The sequence below is a fragment of the Lindgomyces ingoldianus genome, assembly GCF_010093535.1.
Source record: "Lindgomyces ingoldianus strain ATCC 200398 unplaced genomic scaffold BDR25scaffold_16, whole genome shotgun sequence".
NCBI lineage: Eukaryota > Fungi > Ascomycota > Dothideomycetes > Pleosporales > Lindgomycetaceae > Lindgomyces > Lindgomyces ingoldianus.
The window spans coordinates 202,484-221,484 of NW_022985177.1; the positions used below are offsets into that span (position 1 = coordinate 202,484).

Sequence of the window (19,001 nt, forward strand, 5' to 3'; positions counted from 1 at the left end):
CTGTCAGTGGACGTCACTAGAATTTAGGGCTTCGGCTTTCGGAATTTGGGTACCCTTGGCATCGCGTGTGCCTGAGCTGTTTTCGCCCAAGCACCATTGGACCACTTTTACAACACCACACCACAGCTCGATCGTCATGATGTGGATTGCTCCTGCCGCTGCGGTAGCTAGCTGTCGATTAAGTTGCACTTCTTTAAGAATAATTTCGAGAGGGTCTCCTACTCCATGGCCATGGCTTTTTTCTGTGCGATGTGTTCGCCGTGTTTCCTCAATTCCAGGTAAGCAGGGGTCACATGATTCATTCCAAGTCTCTGGACTCGGTACACTCAGCTTTCTTCTAAAATTTGTCAATGTCTGTTCTCCGGCACAGCGCTGTTTCTGTTCAGCGTTTATTTCAATGTGTTCTGGAGAAGATGTGGTATTTCAATTGCTCAAAGAGCATATTCCATTACAATTACCAAAGGCTGTTGTCTAAGAAAGACCCAGGGACTACGCCAAAGGAGGTCACCATAGAAAAAGACAAAGTCTACAAAACGGATGAATGGATGAACACACCTTCGACCATTCTCTCTGCAATTCCTCGCCGTCTCCATCTCCAACAAGATCATCCAATCGCCATCACCCGCCAGCTAATAGAGTCTCGGTTTCCGAATTACAAGTGTCACAACACGCTTTTCCCTGTGGTTACAGTGGAGCAAAATTTCGACTCCCTAGGATTCCCCGCAGATCATATTGGCCGCTCAAGGACCGATACGTATTACTTGAATAAGGATACTGTACTCCGCACACACACTTCTGCACACCAAGCAGACACCTTTCGCGCAAACGAAAGTGCCGGATATCTTATCAGTGCAGATGTCTACCGGCGTGATGCTATTGATCGAAGCCATTACCCTATCTTTCATCAGATGGAGGGGGCTATGACATGGGATAGGGATTCACTAGATGCAAGCACGAGTCTTAAACAGGCAGTATGGGCGGATGTTGCCAAGATACCAGCGCACTCTATCGATGTCGAGGATGCGAGTCCGACTTCCCACCCCGAACGCAACCCTCTCCAAGAATGTCACTCTGCCGAGGAGGTAGAAGCGATTGCCGCGCACCTCAAACGCTCCCTTGAGGATGTCGTCGTAGCCATCTTCAATGCTGCATCAAGAGCTGCAGTAGCAGCAGGGGAGACACCTGCATCCCCAGATGAACCCTTGAAAGTGCGATGGGTCGAAGCATACTTCCCTTTTACCTCTCCATCCTGGGAGCTGGAGGTTTTCTGGCAAGACGACTGGCTCGAAGTGCTGGGCTGCGGCATCGTCAAACAGGACATCATGAGCCACGCCGGGGTGCCCAATCGTCTTGGGTGGGCGTTTGGTCTAGGCCTGGAGCGCATCGCCATGCTGCTCTACTCCATCCCAGATATCCGCCTCTTCTGGAGCACAGATGCACGCTTCCTCTCCCAATTCAGCTCCGCAGCCCCAATCCGACGTTTCGTCCCCTTCTCCAAATACCCCACCTGCTTCAAGGACGTGTCCTTCTGGCTAAGAAGTAGCTCTAGCGCAGCCGGGGGCCTCAGCCGAAATGCATTAAGTCCCGTGGACTTCCACGAAAACGACGTTATGGAGATTGCCCGCGATGTCTGCGGGGACCTGGTCGAGGATGTGAGGCTAGTGGATGAATTCGTGCACCCCAAAACGGGACGGAAGAGCCTTTGCTATCGCACCAATTATAGATCCCTCGAACGTACCCTTACCAACGACGAGACAAATCAATTACATGAGAGGTTCCGGCAACAGCTGGTTGAAAAATTGGGCGTGGAATTACGATAGAAAGGGTTATTGTGGCTTTGGGAGAAGAGGGGCAGACATACGATGGCTAGACCAATATCGTCTTATTTGTATCATATATGTAGCCATGGTTATGTCTTTGGACATAGATGTACATGTAAACTACACTCGAGCCCCGCCTTTTTACCGGGAAAATAGGGGTTTGCAGCATCGCATCTCCCTTCATAGTAAATATGCTGAAAGAGATCATCGAGGTCGGTCGTCTGGCAAACACCCATCATGCACATCTTTGCGGGGAAAACGCCTTCGCCTCCAGAATCCGGCTTCACGGAGCCTAGATGAATTCGTCCTCTTGTCTACACCCCTGCATGACACGCTGTCCATTGCATCGCATTGCTTGCCAGCTTGTTGTTCGTTACCATATCGAGCAATCTGACAATCTGACACCAGTACGCAATCCCGTCGCTGTGCTACACCGCTAAAAAAAAATCTCCGGCACATCGAGGTCCGTGTCAGGCTGAAAGTCCGGATTCAGGACCACAAAGATCCATGTGACACTTTAATTGAGTCGATGGGGGTGGTCAGCAGCGCAGAAACAGGCGCAGACGCAGAGACAGGCGCAGGCGCAGATGCAGATGCAATGCGCGACCCGGCACCGGGTCGTGGTCGCTTTTACAGTGCAGAGAACCAGCAGTTATAATTAGCCGCACGGCGATGATTCGGAGGCCCGTCAAAACCTCCAGACGCTTATCGACAAGAGGAGAGATTGCCAAGAGCGAGGGCTGGGGATATATCAGATGACAGATATAGACGATATACCGGGCGAATAAGCTTAAGATGGCTTGGATAATGGGGAACTTGGGAGGTGAGTGTGTGGCGAATCAGCGGTGAGACATTAGCCCAACCGGAGCCCGTACTCAACATCAGACGGAGACGAGACGTCAGGTTCAAAGTCCGGATGGAGGAACAGGAGGATGGCCACGTTGGTTCGCATCGCCCGAATCAAGGTGTTTGGTGCTGAGTGTTGAGCTTGGTCGGGAGGAGTCCCGTGCTAGAGCCTGGCTGACAGGCTGAAGATACGCGGATTCCTGGAAACGAGAAACGATACGGACGCACTGTGCTTCGAGGGGCGCTATCCGTTGTCGTCTTCAGCGAATGCGTTTTTGATTCTGATTGTGGATATTCGGCCTCAGGCGCTCCGCTGTGCGGCATATATGAAAGATATTCAACTACCCAGTACAGAACAGCTCGTGAGGAGACGGTAATAGCGCACAAATTCTTACATGAGAAGGGATAACGAGGAAGAAAGAAACACTACACCGCGAATGAGAGTTAGTAATGAAGAAGGAACACTTGAAGCAATCCTGGCGGTTGCGGATGTAGGATGTCAGACGGACGGTTGGCTGTGTTGGTCGTCGGCCAAACTTGCCTGCGCTGCCAACGACAACGAGAATCTAAATATTATCATCAGCATGCTGCAGTCATGACGGTTGGAGGTGACGAAGGGAAGTTTTGAAAGGTTCGGAGACTCGAGATTGTGAGAGGACTACCCTTGCGTGCTGCCAAATAGAGCAGTCACGGACATCAGCAAGAGGAATGCAACCCCCACTGCTACCTTTGATCTGACAGACCTTCAATTGACGGGTAGAAGTATTGCAGGATGAAAAACTGATTCTTCTGAGGTTTCGATCGAGGTTTCAATCAAGGTGTTGCGGGGCAAGCCATGGCATCCAAGGATGGACCTTGAAGTGGAAGGAAACGAGATTTGCCTGTCGCCCCATGTCCTTGAACTCAAACTTGAGAAACACAGAAGAAACGCAGCAAGGTCAGTAACCGTCAAATTTCAACTCTGCTCGCCCACCAAAGCTGTAAATGAAGCCCCAGAAACAGAAGGCACACAGCGAATTTCCTGTCTTTCATGAGAAGGAAATACTAGCTATTTCTTTTCCAGGCATCTTTCATGCCCAAGGAAATGACGAGTTGTGATATCCTCCCGGATCCCATGACGTGTGTTTTAGGACCCGACAGCCGCACGAGGCGATCCCTCCACGCTCATGGAGAGGAAGAGGAGCTGGGATGCCTGGACCACCAAGGCATCTAAGATTCGCCCCAAGCACTTGAAGTGACATAGCCGAGTGCGGGATATATTCTTGCCAGGAAGCCTCGCGGGGATCATGATAACAGGATAGAAGGCACTGAATACTGAGTACACAAGGATTGAATAGACTATGTAACGGCAAAGAAAGACCAACGATATGAACGTTCAGCAGGTGGGCACCACTGGCAGAACGTGACAAAGAAATTTAAACCCGTTGCAACCGTTACTAGAATGAGGGAGAGAGTGCAGAAGATACAAGTCTCTGCCCAAAAGCAGGTCCTAGCATGTTCCGTGGTAAGTGCCAACCTGGGTCAACTGTGCTGAAGCCTGAGGGCGTTCGAGGTAACAGACAGGCTTGGTGGTCCATTGTTTCAAAGACCCAAGGCGAGTTTTCTGGAGCCCGTCACAGCTTTCCAACCCGCTGGTGCGGCGGTCAAACTTGGAAGCCACCCGTACTCTGTGCAGATTGACCCGTATTGAGAGAATCACGGATAGTCATTTGTGAGGCAGTTTCGTCTCTAAGAGGCACACATGCGAGATGTGATGTATGCGGGGTCCTCTCGATATGGAGCCCGCTGCTTTTTGTGACTACACCAACAAGTCTGTTTTTGGAAGGCCGGGCCTCCTGTGCGATCTTTGGCGGCATGCAAGCAGCAAGAATCTGCAAGATCACCCGAACGCAAGTACACAAAGGTACTCTTCGTGTCACGGAGTCGGCGGAACACACAAGAGGGAAGTCTTTGGCTGTCCATGAGTCGGTGTGAACGTCTGTGCATCTGGGTTGGGTCGCCGCTCGAAGCTTACTGTCAAGGCTTTCTTGGCGTGCCGTCGCAGCATGACTTGCATCAGAAATCAGAACTGCGTCAGGGGAGTCCGAGAACAGGAAACAAAAGGGTTCCCGATTGAGATGGATGGTTGCGAGCGACGCGAGGTGGCCAGCTGCAGCCGCACCGTTTCGTTTTGTTGCCTTCTTTTCTCCTGGCTCTAGAGGCTGATCGCAAGGCCGACAATTTCTACTGATGAAGGTTTCTTTGGCAAGGGCTCTCTCGGCGACACTGGCGAAGAAGCAATTCACGCAAATTGAGCCGGGACATGGGGGCAGCGCCTCAAGCTTGAAACATGCCAGTTGGCTCCCGACATCGACTCTGTGAAGGCGATCCGCAAATGCATGGAGGCAATAAAAACTGATAGGCGATCTCTCATGCTCTGTGCTGGCCTGGTGAGGAAGGCGCAGATCGTATATTTTAGATAGCTGCTGTAAATGAAGATGTGAAGAGGCGGGTTCCTGGATGCATCTCCCTCCATCGTCTGCAGATGCAGGTCTCAGGGTGGAATTCACAAGAGGGGAAGACTGAAATAGGCATGGTGCCGTGTCCGGAGGAGGGAAGGGACTGCCAAGAGAGCAATCAAGACCCACTTTGAACAGAGTAGAAGCTTGGCGATTCTTATTTCTCTTGTCGCTACGAGCTTCGTCGGGACTCGGAAAAGGCCTCAATCTGATTTGGTTCACGGAATGTCAATTAGTGGGTCCTCATTGGGAGCTTGTGACTTGACGAGCTGGCCCGCCGATACGTTTCGCACTGCTGGTGATAGCCGCAATACGAGCAGCTATTCGCGCTATCCACTCTCTGTAGCTGCTAGTGCACTCCCACAGAAGTCAGCAACCCTCACTATAGCGATGGCAGTATGGCTATGTGAGTGTGGTTCATTTCGCTTGCTGAGTGCTTGTCACTCTCCAGGACTGCCTCCCGAGTCGGGGACTGCAAATCCACGCCTGGCGGGCACTGGCGGGGTGCAGTTGAAGGGTCCTGGGCGAGGGGTTTTCGGGATTACAATACCTGGAGGTGCAGGCCATGATCAAAGTACTGAATGCTGGTAGCAGATGCGATGCTTGCCCTCTCACCTAAACAGGGCATTTCCCAGCGGGGCTACTCCAGGGCCATTTTGTCTAATCGACATTGTTCAAAACTCTGGCTACGCAGGTCGCTCGAGGTCCCCACAGTACTGCACACAGCGTTTGAGGCTACGAACAATGGGCTCAGGCCTGTCTCGCTGCCGTCCTCCTGCGCTCGTCGTCGTCACTAGAAGGCGCTCATGGTCTCTAGAAACTTCTGATGTGAAAGCAGAAAGCCACGCTTCTTCTCCGCCGTCAAGCTCGATAAGCAAGCAATCTGATTGGCAGGGGCACGGAGCTCGCGTGGCAGGCCTGGGTGCCAAACGGCAGATACCCGCATCCAACGTTTCCGTTGCCCCCTCCAGAGACTCGAGAGTCAGCGCCGCAGGCTTCCTGGCTTCCCCCCGCTCCTTCCGGGATGCCCTCTCAGGACCCAATTGAGCACCTAGCAGCGTCTTGCCGTGTCTGTGTGCTCCCCCACCTGCAACGCTGAAGGGCCGCGGGCAGCAGCCGATGCCGGGGCTTGCGGAGGAAGTCCTGCTGTTGTGACGAAAATTTAGAAACGAGACGGAAACCGATGGGCGAGGGAAAACGACGCAATTCCTATCACTCATTAATAATTTCTAGCCGTTTGCTTGCCGTCTCTTCCCCAAGCGGTGATGCTGCCGCATGCAGCTTGCTCACCCGGCGCCGCCCTCAGTAGCCCGTCAAGGTGAATGGAACGCTGGACAGATGCAAACAACAGAGCTGCGACTGCTGCTAGGCCGCATGAACGCTGGCTGCCCGCCGGCGCTGCAGCCCATCGTCATGTGCACGAGCAGTCGTGCAGAGGTGTGTAACTCTTCTCGAACCGTCGGGGCTCGCTTCATCCAAAGCATCCAAGGCAACGCAAGACCAAGCGGCCCACCGCCGCCCTCAACGTCCTCTCCTGCACGGCACCAAAAAAAAACTGCAAATCCCTTGACTCGCCAGTATAAGCATATCTATACAGGCGCCAATTATAGGCAGGGCTACGATGCATCCTCTCGTAGTGTGGCACATCAAACCCTTGCTCACCATGCAGGTTCCCCACGAATCGCCCGACATGGGAGGTCAGGCCCGCGTTTCACTCCAAGCCCGTCTGTTAATCTTTGGATGCGCCCCCGAAAGCCTGGACTTATCGCTTGCTATTGGTACTTTTCCTAGCAGGGGCACTCCTCGCCTTTGCATGTAGCAATAGCAGTTTGAAGGAGCCACACTTAAAGCACCGCAGTGCCATACTGCCATACACTACTGCAGGGAACGCCTACATGTTTGACATGCCCGCCTCCCGAGTCTCATCAACCTTGCAGTCAAGACAGTGAGCCACGGTCACTTCAAACGTTGGCCATGACACACATCGCCAATTGCATGCGGCCGGATGCCGATAAATCAAATGTTTATATAACCTCCGAAACGTCCTCCAAGAACCCAGTAAGTGATTGGAACCTTTCCTCACTCATCCAAATGAATTACCATCTACCCCGCCGATCAAAATCGCTGAGAAATATCCAGGCCGCGCCGGAACCAATTCGCCTCGTGGAGAAGGGTTTGGAGAAGAGCCCATCTTTTTTGAATTTACAGTCCTCTGGTTCATCAAGGTATCAATTGTGGCCATCGACAGCATCCAAAAGCCCCGTGGGACTGATTAGGCCGAGCCCTTCTTCAGACAAGCTCTCTGCTTTGTCGATGGGTCGCTCTCCTACCTCACTGAGTGATACTGCTGCGAATCCAGCAGAGAGTCTCCCTTTTTGGCAGCGGAGTGGCTCGCTTTCAAGGAGGAGAAAGGTCAGTGTGCCGGAACTGGGTGGCACTATGGCTACAGTTCAAGAGATGTCCATTGATTCTCGTAAGTACTGCAATTCAGCTCTGGGTTTGCCGTTCGTTAACGGCGCATAGCAACAATTCCAGGGCGACCACCACTCCGGAAGGCTTCATCAGAGGCATTTGGCCATGAGAGATCTAGCAGTGCTCCCGGCACAAGCTGGAGAGCTGGTCCATTTGGAGACGCTCTGATGTCCTGTGTGACTGGACCCATGTCTCTACCTTCAGAGCAAACAATTTCCCCAGCCTCCTCAGAGCTGCCCAACGTTACTAGATCAGAAACCACCCCCCTTCTTGGAAAGCCACTATCCCCTATCCTCAGTCCCAGTATCAACTCCTCAAAACCGTCGTTGAAAGTTGATACCGGAAGCATACTCGAAGCTGTCGAGCTGCCTCCTGAGGTCCCACCAAAATCGCCTTCTGTAGAGCGCAAGGGATCGCCTGCCCCTCTTCAACTTACTTCGAAACCCAGCAAGACACAACTGAATACACCTGCCCCGCTTAATTCTGGTAGAGTTACGCCTGTCTCTGCGATCGATACCCGCCGATCACCAAACGTTAGCGCTCCATTCCCGACCCCTATCTCTGCAATGTCGAATGCCTTCAGCGCCGCATCACCTTCAAGTGCGGTTGACCGTCGTGGCTCGCCGAGAGTTGAGAAGCGAGATCCTATAGCTACCCATAGCCATAACAGAAACATGTCCGATACTTCCATCATCGACCGGGGTAGGCCAGTACGAAGGTCGAGTAAGAGGCAGAGAAGTCGGACATGCTCAGAAGTAAATACCCCAGAGACTCCAGTGCAGGACAACTGGAAGCTACCCAGGGGAATGCGGATCTCTGATGCCACGAGGCAACTGAACGATGCGGACAAAGAACATCTCCACAAACAAGCATACGACCAGGCAGAGAAGTTCGAGGTTCTGAACAAACGCGACGTGGCATCACTAGCAAGGGTAAGTGAAAGCCCCCCTTTTATAGGCTGAACTGTGGCAACTAACGTCCCCTCAGGAGCTCAGAGCATTGGACGAACGCTGCGACTATCTTCGCAAGACATACAAGTCCTTGCGGGCAGGCCGCCAAAAGCTTCATGGTCGTATGATCTCGTATCTGAAGCGTGGTGAGACCGTTATCTTCTCAAGAGAGTCCCTTCTCAAGCAGGAGGAAGCCCTGGCTGAACTCGACATCTCAATCGACGAATTTATCCTCAAGCTAGAGCAAGCTGAGAATAGACGGTTGCGACTTCGCCAAAAGCTTCTAGAGCACGTTGCGGCGGCTCTCGTCCTGAACCCTTCTGCAAGCCCACGCGAGATGCTGGAGACTACACCGCCAAGGAGTCCGGTGAAGACCGAAAGCCCATCTCGGATTCAACGTAAAGACGTTGAATCGATTAAAATCTATGCCGATGGACATGTCCTCAATCTTTTCTCAGATATCGAGCAAGCCATCGGAAAAATGTGCGAGCAAGCTGCATGCTAACGACGAATACGAGACGACTTTGACCCAGATTTTAGATCGAAAAGCACACCGTATGTGGTGATTACATTAATATTTGGGACAACTTCAGACCCAGCTCATCTTCACAATTTCCTGTATTAATTTCTTCTTTCACCTTTTCCATGTCGCTACGGCCGCACTATCTTTCGTATTCTCTTCCATGTCCTTTTTATGCCCAGTTATGGATCGGCACTTTTTGGTGGCGGAAACGTTTTCGCCATGGTTTTTGCTTTTTGTACCATCGCAAAGGATACCCGGGCCGCCTTGCATATTTTGAAGCCCGTCAGCATATTCAGTCGGCGTCCGAGGCGAAGACGGAGTTAGGGTGTAGAGGCTTGTGATGTTTCATGTTTTCTTTTTGATTGCAGATGAATGAGGGAACATGCATCGTAGCGTATCATATTGAGATCCACCCTGCAGGGGTTTGAGAATTGAGAAACGATATTGCCATGCCAAGCAACCTCTCACAAGAAACGAAAGTGTAAAATGTTGTCGATTAACAGTGAACAAAAGCTAACTCTGAACTGTGGACGAGGAAACACGAAGATTTCGATAGCCTAATGATAACGTTTTCGAAAATCAGATACCAAGCGCAATCGAATCTGGGGATAGATCGTGCATCTAAGATCAAACAAAGATGAAGACGGCAGGAGGCAGAATTAGGAAGGAGAAATATTAAGTGGCTGGTTTGAGAGGGGGAAGCTAGGACGCGGGAGCTTGGACTCCTGGTTGTTTTGAATGAGGGCGGGATATTGGCCTGTGACCGGAGTGCGCGATGCGCCTAAGCGGATGATTTCGCCCTTCCCAAGACCAAATCCCCCACGATGCGGGAGGAAGCGTGACCAGAGGGCGGATGGATTTTTCATCCTCGTATTTCGAGGTGTGTGGTGTTTCGCCATGACGAATCGAGCTTCGGTTAAAGCACGAATCCGTAGGCCTTGGCATTTTCGGTGACACGTTCTTCCTTTGCCGATGTGGGGTTAGCGCCCCTCCAAGGAACTTTTTCAACTTCGATCTTTCGTGAAGGAGATTCATGTCTCAACATGCGGCAACACAACCACAATGGCCACCAACAGCATAAAGTTGCTCACCGGAAACAGCCACCCGCAGCTCGCAAAGCTTGTGGCTGAGAGGTATTTGCTTCACCCCCATTACTGCCTCACTACCTCACTTACTCACCCATATTTGATTCACCAAGCTAACCGCGCGCAAGACTAGGAATAGAACCTACCAAGCTCCTTGTTCTCCAATATTCCAACCAGGAAACATCGGTGACTATCGGTGAATCTGTGAGAGACGAAGATGGTATGGGCGTCTATTTCGTTTGCCCTCCTTCGGCCCCTCTCCATTCCCCACTGCATGACACACATCTCCCGAAGTCTGGGGAAATGGCGCAACTAACTTTACTGACTTTTTTTAGTTTTCATATTGCAGTCCACCCCCCCAGGCGACATCAACGATGCCCTCATGGAGCTCCTCATCATGATCAATGCATGCAAGACTGCTTCCGCTCGCCGTATTACTGCCGTGTTACCAAACTTTCCGTATGCGCGGCAGGATAAGAAGGACAAGTCTCGAGCTCCAATCACGGCAAAGCTGATGGCAAATATGCTCCAGACAGCCGGTTGCAATCATGTAATAACCATGGACTTGCATGCAAGTCAGATCCAGGGTTTTTTCAATGTGCCAGTGGACAATCTCTATGCCGAGCCGAGTACTTTGAGATGGATACGTGAAAATCTCAACGTCAAGGACTGTGTAATCGTAAGCCCGGATGCTGGAGGAGCTAAGAGGTAAGAGTACCCCACCTTAAGGGACCTTCTCCAACTAGGATTCGCTATTCTCGCGTGCGATCCATCGCGGGACCCGCCGGCCTTGCAGACGCAATTGCAAACTATCACGTGCTAACACACATGCAGGGCAACATCCATTGCCGATGGTCTCGACCTCGGTTTCGCACTCATTCACAAAGAACGCGCCCGGCCCAACGAAGTCTCAAAGATGGTCCTTGTCGGAGATGTCAAGGACCGCACAGCAATCATTGTGGACGACATGGCCGACACTTGTGGAACTCTTGTCAAGGCCGCAGATGTTGTGATACAGCACGGCGCCAAGGACGTCATTGCCATTGTCACTCACGGCATCTTGAGTGGAAACGCTGTGGAAGCCCTTAACGGCAGCAAGCTGAAAAAGATTGTGGTGACTAACACAGTGCCACATTCTGAGAAGAAGGAGCGCTGCGATCGCATTGAAACCATCGACATTAGTCCAACGGTGAGTGTATCCCATAGTGTTTCAGGCCTTAAATTAACAGGTGCCCAGCTCGCAGAAGCCTGTCGTCGTACTCATAATGGCGAAAGCGTTTCCTTCCTCTTCAAGCATGCACCTGTAGACTGAAAGTGACTTGTCTGATCTAGATTCCCCTACATCTTTAGCATGTATTCCTAAGTCGTTTACAATGTAACTTTGGGCGGAGTGGGAAGTTCAAGCTAGATAGCGCAGTATATTGGTGACAATCTTCTGCGTGATCTTGGTACCACATAATACTATTGTTTTTCTTGACACAGCACCCTGGGCTAGGCTGTGGATCGCCTCACCTTACCCTACGACCAACTTCTAGCTTCATTATTTCCCCCGAATCGTGATAGAACCCGATTCCGCGTCGCTGGCCCCACTGTGCCGAAAACCGCCGATCTTAGCAGTGTTCAGAGCAGACTTTCTTGGCGGATGACGCTTGGTCAACGTTGAACTAACTTCGTTGTCTTTGAATGGTGCCATCTCACCTCTACCGGCATCATGCCTTCAACATGACGCCGCACTTTGCATAATCTTCCGAGACATGCAGACAAAATCGGGCTTGAGAGTCGAAACTTTGGTTAGCGCCACTTCCAATATAATTGCCCGCTCCCGTTAAGGAATCGGATCGGGTGACGGTTGATAGCTCCAATGCATTGCTCACCAACAGTGCGTATTTAAGGTTTAGGCGCCTAATGCATATCAGTTTTGGGTTTTTGTTCGGCCGTGCTTGTGGTTAGACTTTCCCTTGGAGGTTTGTGCCGGAGAAACACCGGTCGGGAGCTTCCTTTCAGGACGAGCAAAGTAGAATAACATCGGATGAGTGCAAATGATGTTGGGTCGGGCTGACGGGGAGGACTTTCAGGGAAATTCCCTTTAAGAGAAGAGGATCTACCTAATGCGGGGAATTATACCGATGCTGAGTACTGTTTCGGACGGAACCAATAGTTGCTATTTATATCTTAGGTTCTGAGATGGGGTCTTCAAATCCCTCACGAAACGATTGCACTAAAGAGAAGAACAATTCACACTCCCGAAAGAGGAACTAGGTAGCAGCTCGGAGATCGATCGGGGTGACACAGGGGAAGATGAGCAACAGACACTTCGGGTCGTGGAATATGATGCAATTGCTTTATTCAGGAAACAACTGCCACGCCGAGCAGTCCTTGGTACGAGAGACCATGCTTAGAGAACCCGGAGTTTTCATACCGAAATGACTAACCCACACCTTCTTTTCGACGGATGCTAGTAGATCATTGATCATTGTCGAACCTCATTCTCGCGTCTCGAAAGTGCCCTAATGCCTCATAGAAGATGCCCTCCGCTTCCTGGCCTCCTCGTGGGCGGATTTGGCCTCGCTGATGCGCTTGTGGAGGACCTGGGCGTACTCATTCTAAACCATTTATTAGCAAATGGACTTGTACGACTTGTGGTGGTGGTACGTACAGCAGCATCCTTGGAAGCCTCCGCACGGCGGCGCTTGAGCGCAACGCGGTGACGCTTGTGTTGAAGACGCTGGGGAGTGACGAGACGCTGGATCTTTGGAGCCTTGGTGTATGGCTTCTTGCCCTCGCCCTTTGGCTGGACTTCACGGCGGATGACGAACTTGCGTACCTAGAACAGAAACACGATGTATCAGACTCAATCTTTTGAAGCTCAGACTCAACCCGCGCAGGGGATTGGCGAAGAAGCTATGAGAAAACTCACATCATCTTCCTTGCTGAGACCGAAGAAGCGGCGGATCTTCGTGGCCCTTTTGGGACCTAATCGCTTGGGGTGGACGGTGTCGGTCAGGCCGGGGATCTCGCTATCGCCCTGCTTGACGATGCTAAGAGCGAGGACAGAGAGGTCCATGCCGACAATGCAACCACGAACACTCTTCCTCTTGCGTTCGCCGGTGCGACGGGGTCGGTAGCAGGAGTGGCCTTTTCCTAAGAGGAGCGAGACACGGGTCGGGTGCATGACACCCTGCTTCATCGGGAAGCCCTGCTTGTCGTTACCGCCTGTGATTCTGAAGATGTAGCCCTTGAACTCGTCGCCGACAGTGTCGCCAGGAACTTCCTGACCCATGCGACGGTCCATGAAGACGCGGAGCTTACGCTCATCGTCGACCTCAATCAGCTTCTGCGTGCCATTGCCGGGGTATGAGATGTTCAGCTTCATCTTGACAGACGCTGTCGAGATGCGGGTGCTGAATCTGGGGTTAGTTGTCGAGAAGTGGCCGGTCGAAGTTGAGGGTGTGTAAGGTGGAAATTTCGCGTGGGCTTAGCGAGTAGTGTCGGATTAACTATCAACCGAGCGATGCGATCACTTGTGATTCCTTGTACGCTTAGTTACATGGTGCTTCATTATATCATCAATCCCCGAAACGTCGAAATCAAACACATTATCTTGTTTGTTTCCAGCTCTTTGAGGCCTCCAGCTCCCCTTCTTTGCATCAACAGAACAAATTCCTTTCCGCACGTACAAAAACCGCTCGCGGCAAGGTTTAGAACGCGATGTTAACTCCCTCCTGTCAGAATAAGACAGTTTATTAATTTGACAAGAATCAGACTGTGCTACTGAGCCTATTTCCCCACTGGGTGGGTAGCCTCCCTGTAGCTTCTCTACCGAATAGTCGGATATCCTTCCTTCTCAATTCCGTGTAAGTTCTCCAGAATGTCACTTCCGCCCAGGATCCCAGCACCTTTCCATACACTCTTTTTCTCTTCCGTCCAAATTTCATGGAACCTAATCGCGGAGTCACTTGCTGCCACAACGATGCACCCCTCCTCCACAGTCCTCCCCCACCACACGCCATCCTCACCCTTGTCCCTCCCGGTGTTTGGGCCTCCAGGAAACGATATAGCATATAGTGCGCGATTCTCATCATACCAAGGAATTGCAACGATCTGCTCGCACGAAGGCCAGGCAAAGACTGCGACGCGGAAGGGGTGCTCTGGCTGCGCGAAGCCGAATGTAGCTGCAACCTCCCGACGTGTTGTGCTCCAAATCAACGAAGTTACTTGTGCTGCACAGTCGATGGTTGCTAGACAAGCGCCTGAGACGGTATGGTAAAAGTGGATGCAACGGTCGTTAGATCCACCGCCAATGGCAACAAGCCCTCTCTGCCACGGGCAGAATGCGATTGCTTTGACGGCGGCGTTGAGCTCCCACTTGTGTTTCTCGCGACCTGGTTCAATAGACAAAACAGGCCCGCGATTAGTGGGCGCTGACCAAATGCTGTCGCTGTTGGGATCATATCGGACACTCAACGTATTCAGCGAGTCCGTTGCAACTTGATTTTGCAGTATCTTTTTTGTCTCGAAAAGATAGCATGCGTTGTCGTTGCCACCACTTGCAAAAAGCTCGCCATCGATAGACCAAGAGAGCCCACAGATCTGTTGCGTGTGCATCGTCATACGTGCTAAAAGTGTCAATGCCCCGTTCCAGCCAAATAGAGCAGCATCCGTTTGATTCGGCCACTCTATGGAATAGAGGTACACTTGACCAGCTTCGTCACCAACCAGTAATTCTTCGGTTGGAACTGCTATGGCCATGTCCCTAAGAGAAGGGCGTCGAACCATTGTGGGCCTAAAGGAGACGCATGAGATTGGCTTAGGTTGCTTGGACTGAAAACGAGGCTCTGGATCAAAGGGACTCCATAAATTTATTCGACCATCGGCTCGACCTACAGCAAGAATCGATTGGCCACCCTGAACGGATGAAAACGCCAGAGACGTAACATGTTGTACTTCTGAGGCAGCATCGATCGACAAGGTATTGAGTGACTCCGGGGTATCTACCCCTTTTTGTTCCGACCAAAGGTGGACAAAGTTTCCAAGCCCTACAGCAAGGCATTTAGAGGTGTGGGAATATGCAAGCAAGGAGCAATAGTAGTCGTCCCGCAGCTGTGGCGCATCCAGAACTGTGCTGACTGTTAGTATAGGCTATGAGGTTGTGGTTTTAACATATCTAAAAGGAAGGATCGGGACAGGCCTCCTCGAAGTTGAAGGTGCTCGCCTAGGTGCTTGAAAGGGCTATCAGCATGAAACCCTTCATTGGGATGAGAAACTGGGACAAACGCAAAGTGGATCCATCTTTCATCCAGGCATTGTCTCTCCAAACATGCGTCATCGAATTTGCAAAATTACCATGTAATCCTGTGCTGTTTGATTTTGGCGTTATTGGGCTCTGTGGAGGTGTCGTATGTCCCAAAACTCGATCTGCCTGGTTAACATCTAATGCTAGGGCAAGACGTCGCTCGTAGGCCTCAAGTTCCGCCTCAGGATCAGATCGACTGAGGAACAAAGACGTGTAGAGTGGTGCATTCGTCCCGCTACCAAGCACACCGCCTCTTCCATTGGATACACCAACTACAGTGTCACTAACGGCTGAGGACCCGCCTACATTCCAAACAGCTCCGGCGCTAACTTGACGAACCCCGAGAGAGAAGGGACTGCGTCTGAGGCCGAGATTTGCACCGCGTCGGTTCATATTAGCTCGCCCAGTGATCACTGAATGCGTCTCTCGAAGAGTGCGAAGTTCGGCATTCAGTCTACCACTTCGTCGAAGCCGCCGGCTAAATGGGTCTGCACCAGGGGTAGTGCTACCGCGTGTGATCTTCTCTTCAGGTGTAAGTCGATCTGCCGCCTTGTTTAGTTCGAAACTATCTCTTGCGGTGTTGGGAGGCCGTCGTGAAGGAATGAAACGATCTTGCGCCCGGTTTGATCGTCGCGGAGCTGATAGTAGCCCGCCTCGTGTCGCCCATTGACTCGGTCTCAGGGGCGAGCTGGAGTTACGGAGAGGAATGCGGCTCAATTTGGTTGGTGAAAATCTGCAGCCGGAAATAGTAGCGTGCAGTGGTGGTAATGGGGCCTCGTGATCTGCCTGATATCCACGTGGAGAAAGGGAGTGTGGAGACTGCGTCAGGTCTTCGCTAGTCTGAATTCTGTTTGGAGACCAACGATCGCCGCCTTTCTCGGTGGCGACTTGAGACGTGTGTTCGACGGCGCAGGAATCGGAAACATTAACCAGTTGAGGTGTAGAGGCTCGACGGATCGGTGCTGAACGATTGTTTAAGCGAGCCGAGCGACTGCAGCCACGCGTCGTTAGACTACTGAACCATTCCAAGCCATGGTCTGTCAGTGACGGTGAGGCTGACTGAGAGGATTCATATTCCAAATGGGGAATAGCGGGCCGGGACAAATAAAGCGCTCCACAGCGATCCGTGAAACTAAGCTTCGTGGGGGACGTTGGAGGAGTAGGAGAAAAAGGATCTGCACCGATATCTCGGAAGAAAAAACTGCTACGTGTTTTGCGAGGCGAGACTGGCGTGTTTGGAACCGTCCAGTCTGCAGTACTTGTGCTCTTCGTTGGGGATAGTGGCGGCGTCACAGGCCGTGGAGAGAAAGCGCGTGTACCATGGTCCGATCCGGTCATGTCTGCGTAGAGGCCAATATCAAGAAAGTGAACTGATGATTTTGTTGGGCTACAATGGCTCGACCATAGTCGAGAAGAGCGAAAGTCAGCGACACAATGAGTTGGAGGGGAGGGGCGTTGGTAAGAATGAGGATAAGCCTGGCGGATAGTGTGGTGCTGCGTGGTTAATGCTGTCGTGTTAGTATAGCATGGAAGGTTGCGGGTCCTTAGGATGCTTGCAGGACATTTGAGGGATGACCAAGGATAGCTTCGATCTCTGCAACCGGAGAAGGAGCCGCATGTGAACCTACGTAATCACTTCGGTGAAACAAAAGTCCGATCCGCAATCAGCAACTTCTCAAGATGCACCTACCAAGATGCACTGGAGCCTTTCCCTTTGATTAAACAAGCATGGCAAGTGTACGTGACCATTTGCACCCAGAATCTCACGTGAACTTACAAACTCTCTGACAAGATGCTAGCACGGCGTTGCACGAGTATCAGGCACCAATCCCGCTATACGCTCGGAGGAGTTGCGCCAGAAGGAACTCGAGCAAATCGCCGCTTACAATAATCTCGTAGATTTAGTGAACTTCAAGGTACACTAGGCTTCATGAATCTCTAGTAGGTCTTTGCTGACACGTCAAACTCATCACAGGTTGCTGATAGACAATACACGGTCGAGGTACTGGACCTTACTACGAGGCTTTTGAATGAGAACCCTGAATATTACACAATATGGAACCATCGCCGCCGTATCTTGCTCGACCTGCTCCTCATTCCATCCTCAGATGACCGTCCCTCTACAACCCTCTACCGTCGCGGCGAAGAACTTATTCACGACGACTTGCAGCTCACTTTCGCCCTGCTACGTAAATTTCCCAAATGCTACTGGATATGGAACCATAGAATTTGGATTCTGCAAAAGGGGGAGTTATCGTTTAATAGTGCGTCGGCCCGCAAATTGTGGCTTGGAGAGCTCCAGTTAGTAGGCAAGATGCTTCACTTGGATAGCCGCAACTTTCATGCATGGACTTACCGGCGTTTTGTGGTGGCTCAATTAGAACGCATGCAAGCTTCTGTGACCGATACCTCTCTCGAATCCGTACATTCTACGCAGAGTCTAACGGAATCGGAGTTCGCATACACCACAAAGATGATCAAAACAAATCTGTCCAACTTCTCCGCCTGGCATAATAGGAGCAAACTCATCCCCATGCTTCTAGATGAACGTAGCGCGGACAGTGCCGCAAGGAGAGAATTGCTGGGCGATGAGTTGGCGTTGATTTGCACGGCGATAAACACAGATCCCTTCGATCAGTCTATTTGGTTTTATCACCAATTCCTGATGAGCACTCTGTCACCGAAGTGCGCTTCGCAGAACATGATCGTGCGGGATCTATCTAACCAAGATAGACAGAGGTACTATGCACATGAAATGGAATACATTCAAGACATTCTCGAGGACGAAACTGAATGTAAATGGATCTATGAAGCTCTGCTTCACTGTGCTAGTTGCTACCTTGAGATCGAAGGTAGTACACAGGCTTTCACGGTGCTAGACATGCGAGGATGGCTGCGGGAGCTGAAGAGACTGGATCCTCTGCGTAGAGGTCGGTGGGACGACCTTGGACGGAGTCTAGATATTTCATGATAATATCGATTTGCTATGACGATCGATCCGTTGGTGATTTTGGTTGCAGGTCATTCTTTCCTTGATGGCTTGGGGTCGGAACCATCTTGATTCCGTTTCCATGCCCACAGACCGAGCATCGATGATAATCTTGATGACGCTACCCCCGAAGTGCGGTCGGCTGAATCTTCTGGTTGAGCTTGGGGTATGGTGGGAATACCGTCATTCATCATTGTTGGATGTGCGCCGATATCACTAAGATTCATTAGTACGAACTCAGGGGTGAAAAGAGTCATTTACCTTTTATATTCGTCTTCTAATCTCTTCTTCTGTTGCGCTTTGAAAGCAGGATCGAAGGTCGCCACCGCTGGAAGACATGAGTTTAATTTTACACTGCTTTGACATAACACAATACCGGTTGCAACCCCAATCACGCCAGCCAGAGCGATAGGAAGAACTTTGCCTGCCATATCATACCAAATACAGGGACGAACGATTGCTGATATATCAATGACGATCATCAGGGAGAGTGATGTTGGAACAGATACTTGTCCGATGTTCCGA

The 19,001-nt window shown here is 51.3% G+C and overlaps 8 protein-coding genes across 8 annotated transcripts; 4 read left to right on the top strand and 4 right to left on the bottom strand.

The window, feature by feature from the left end:
* The first annotated feature begins 108 nt into the window (after positions 1–108).
* Positions 109–2,044, top strand: BDR25DRAFT_286694 (phenylalanine-tRNA synthetase). The gene is made up of 2 exons (XM_033688265.1): positions 109–278; positions 487–2,044. Exons 1-2 carry the CDS (start codon positions 137–139, stop codon positions 1,818–1,820), a joined length of 1,476 nt encoding a protein of 491 aa, XP_033547446.1. The 5' UTR covers positions 109–136; the 3' UTR covers positions 1,821–2,044.
* Positions 2,045–2,673: 629 nt separating this feature from the next.
* BDR25DRAFT_355093 (uncharacterized protein) lies at positions 2,674–6,384 on the bottom strand (the record flags this gene model as incomplete). Its single annotated transcript, XM_033695405.1, has 18 exons — positions 2,674–2,807; positions 2,846–3,092; positions 3,132–3,207; positions 3,267–3,400; positions 3,448–3,574; positions 3,627–3,687; positions 3,756–3,768; positions 3,805–3,980; positions 4,027–4,058; positions 4,104–4,203; positions 4,256–4,333; positions 4,366–5,354; positions 5,387–5,417; positions 5,449–5,510; positions 5,548–5,684; positions 5,715–5,779; positions 5,834–5,939; positions 5,986–6,384. 18 exons carry the CDS (start codon positions 6,382–6,384, stop codon positions 2,674–2,676), a joined length of 2,967 nt encoding a protein of 988 aa, XP_033547447.1.
* A 673-nt stretch (positions 6,385–7,057) lies between these two features.
* Positions 7,058–9,520, top strand: BDR25DRAFT_303672 (uncharacterized protein). The gene is made up of 4 exons (XM_033690047.1): positions 7,058–7,222; positions 7,304–7,637; positions 7,688–8,568; positions 8,624–9,520. The coding sequence occupies exons 1-4, from the start codon at positions 7,139–7,141 to the stop codon at positions 9,089–9,091; spliced, it is 1,767 nt and encodes a 588-aa protein (XP_033547448.1). The 5' UTR covers positions 7,058–7,138; the 3' UTR covers positions 9,092–9,520.
* A 635-nt stretch (positions 9,521–10,155) lies between these two features.
* On the top strand, positions 10,156–11,664 carry BDR25DRAFT_303674 (ribose-phosphate pyrophosphokinase-like protein 1). Its single transcript, XM_033690048.1, has 5 exons — positions 10,156–10,242; positions 10,323–10,414; positions 10,530–10,902; positions 11,029–11,383; positions 11,432–11,664. The coding sequence occupies exons 1-5, from the start codon at positions 10,172–10,174 to the stop codon at positions 11,504–11,506; spliced, it is 966 nt and encodes a 321-aa protein (XP_033547449.1). The 5' UTR covers positions 10,156–10,171; the 3' UTR covers positions 11,507–11,664.
* A 711-nt stretch (positions 11,665–12,375) lies between these two features.
* BDR25DRAFT_286703 (ribosomal protein S6e) lies at positions 12,376–13,635 on the bottom strand. Its single transcript, XM_033688266.1, has 3 exons — positions 13,112–13,635; positions 12,851–13,018; positions 12,376–12,797 (listed from the first exon to the last, which is right to left on the bottom strand). Exons 1-3 carry the CDS (start codon positions 13,565–13,567, stop codon positions 12,702–12,704), a joined length of 720 nt encoding a protein of 239 aa, XP_033547450.1. The 5' UTR covers positions 13,568–13,635; the 3' UTR covers positions 12,376–12,701.
* Positions 13,636–14,010: 375 nt separating this feature from the next.
* BDR25DRAFT_286705 (WD40 repeat-like protein) lies at positions 14,011–17,043 on the bottom strand (the record flags this gene model as incomplete). The annotated part of the gene is made up of 2 exons (XM_033688267.1): positions 15,469–17,043; positions 14,011–15,311 (listed from the first exon to the last, which is right to left on the bottom strand). Exons 1-2 carry the CDS (start codon positions 16,823–16,825, stop codon positions 14,011–14,013), a joined length of 2,658 nt encoding a protein of 885 aa, XP_033547451.1. The 5' UTR covers positions 16,826–17,043.
* A 143-nt stretch (positions 17,044–17,186) lies between these two features.
* BDR25DRAFT_286709 (protein prenylyltransferase) lies at positions 17,187–18,667 on the top strand. The gene is made up of 3 exons (XM_033688268.1): positions 17,187–17,224; positions 17,287–17,403; positions 17,463–18,667. The coding sequence occupies exons 1-3, from the start codon at positions 17,216–17,218 to the stop codon at positions 18,456–18,458; spliced, it is 1,122 nt and encodes a 373-aa protein (XP_033547452.1). The 5' UTR covers positions 17,187–17,215; the 3' UTR covers positions 18,459–18,667.
* BDR25DRAFT_286711 (uncharacterized protein) lies at positions 18,298–18,938 on the bottom strand. Its single transcript, XM_033688269.1, has 3 exons — positions 18,853–18,938; positions 18,738–18,804; positions 18,298–18,692 (listed from the first exon to the last, which is right to left on the bottom strand). The coding sequence occupies exons 1-3, from the start codon at positions 18,905–18,907 to the stop codon at positions 18,509–18,511; spliced, it is 306 nt and encodes a 101-aa protein (XP_033547453.1). The 5' UTR covers positions 18,908–18,938; the 3' UTR covers positions 18,298–18,508.
* Between the last annotated feature and the right edge of the window lie 63 nt (positions 18,939–19,001).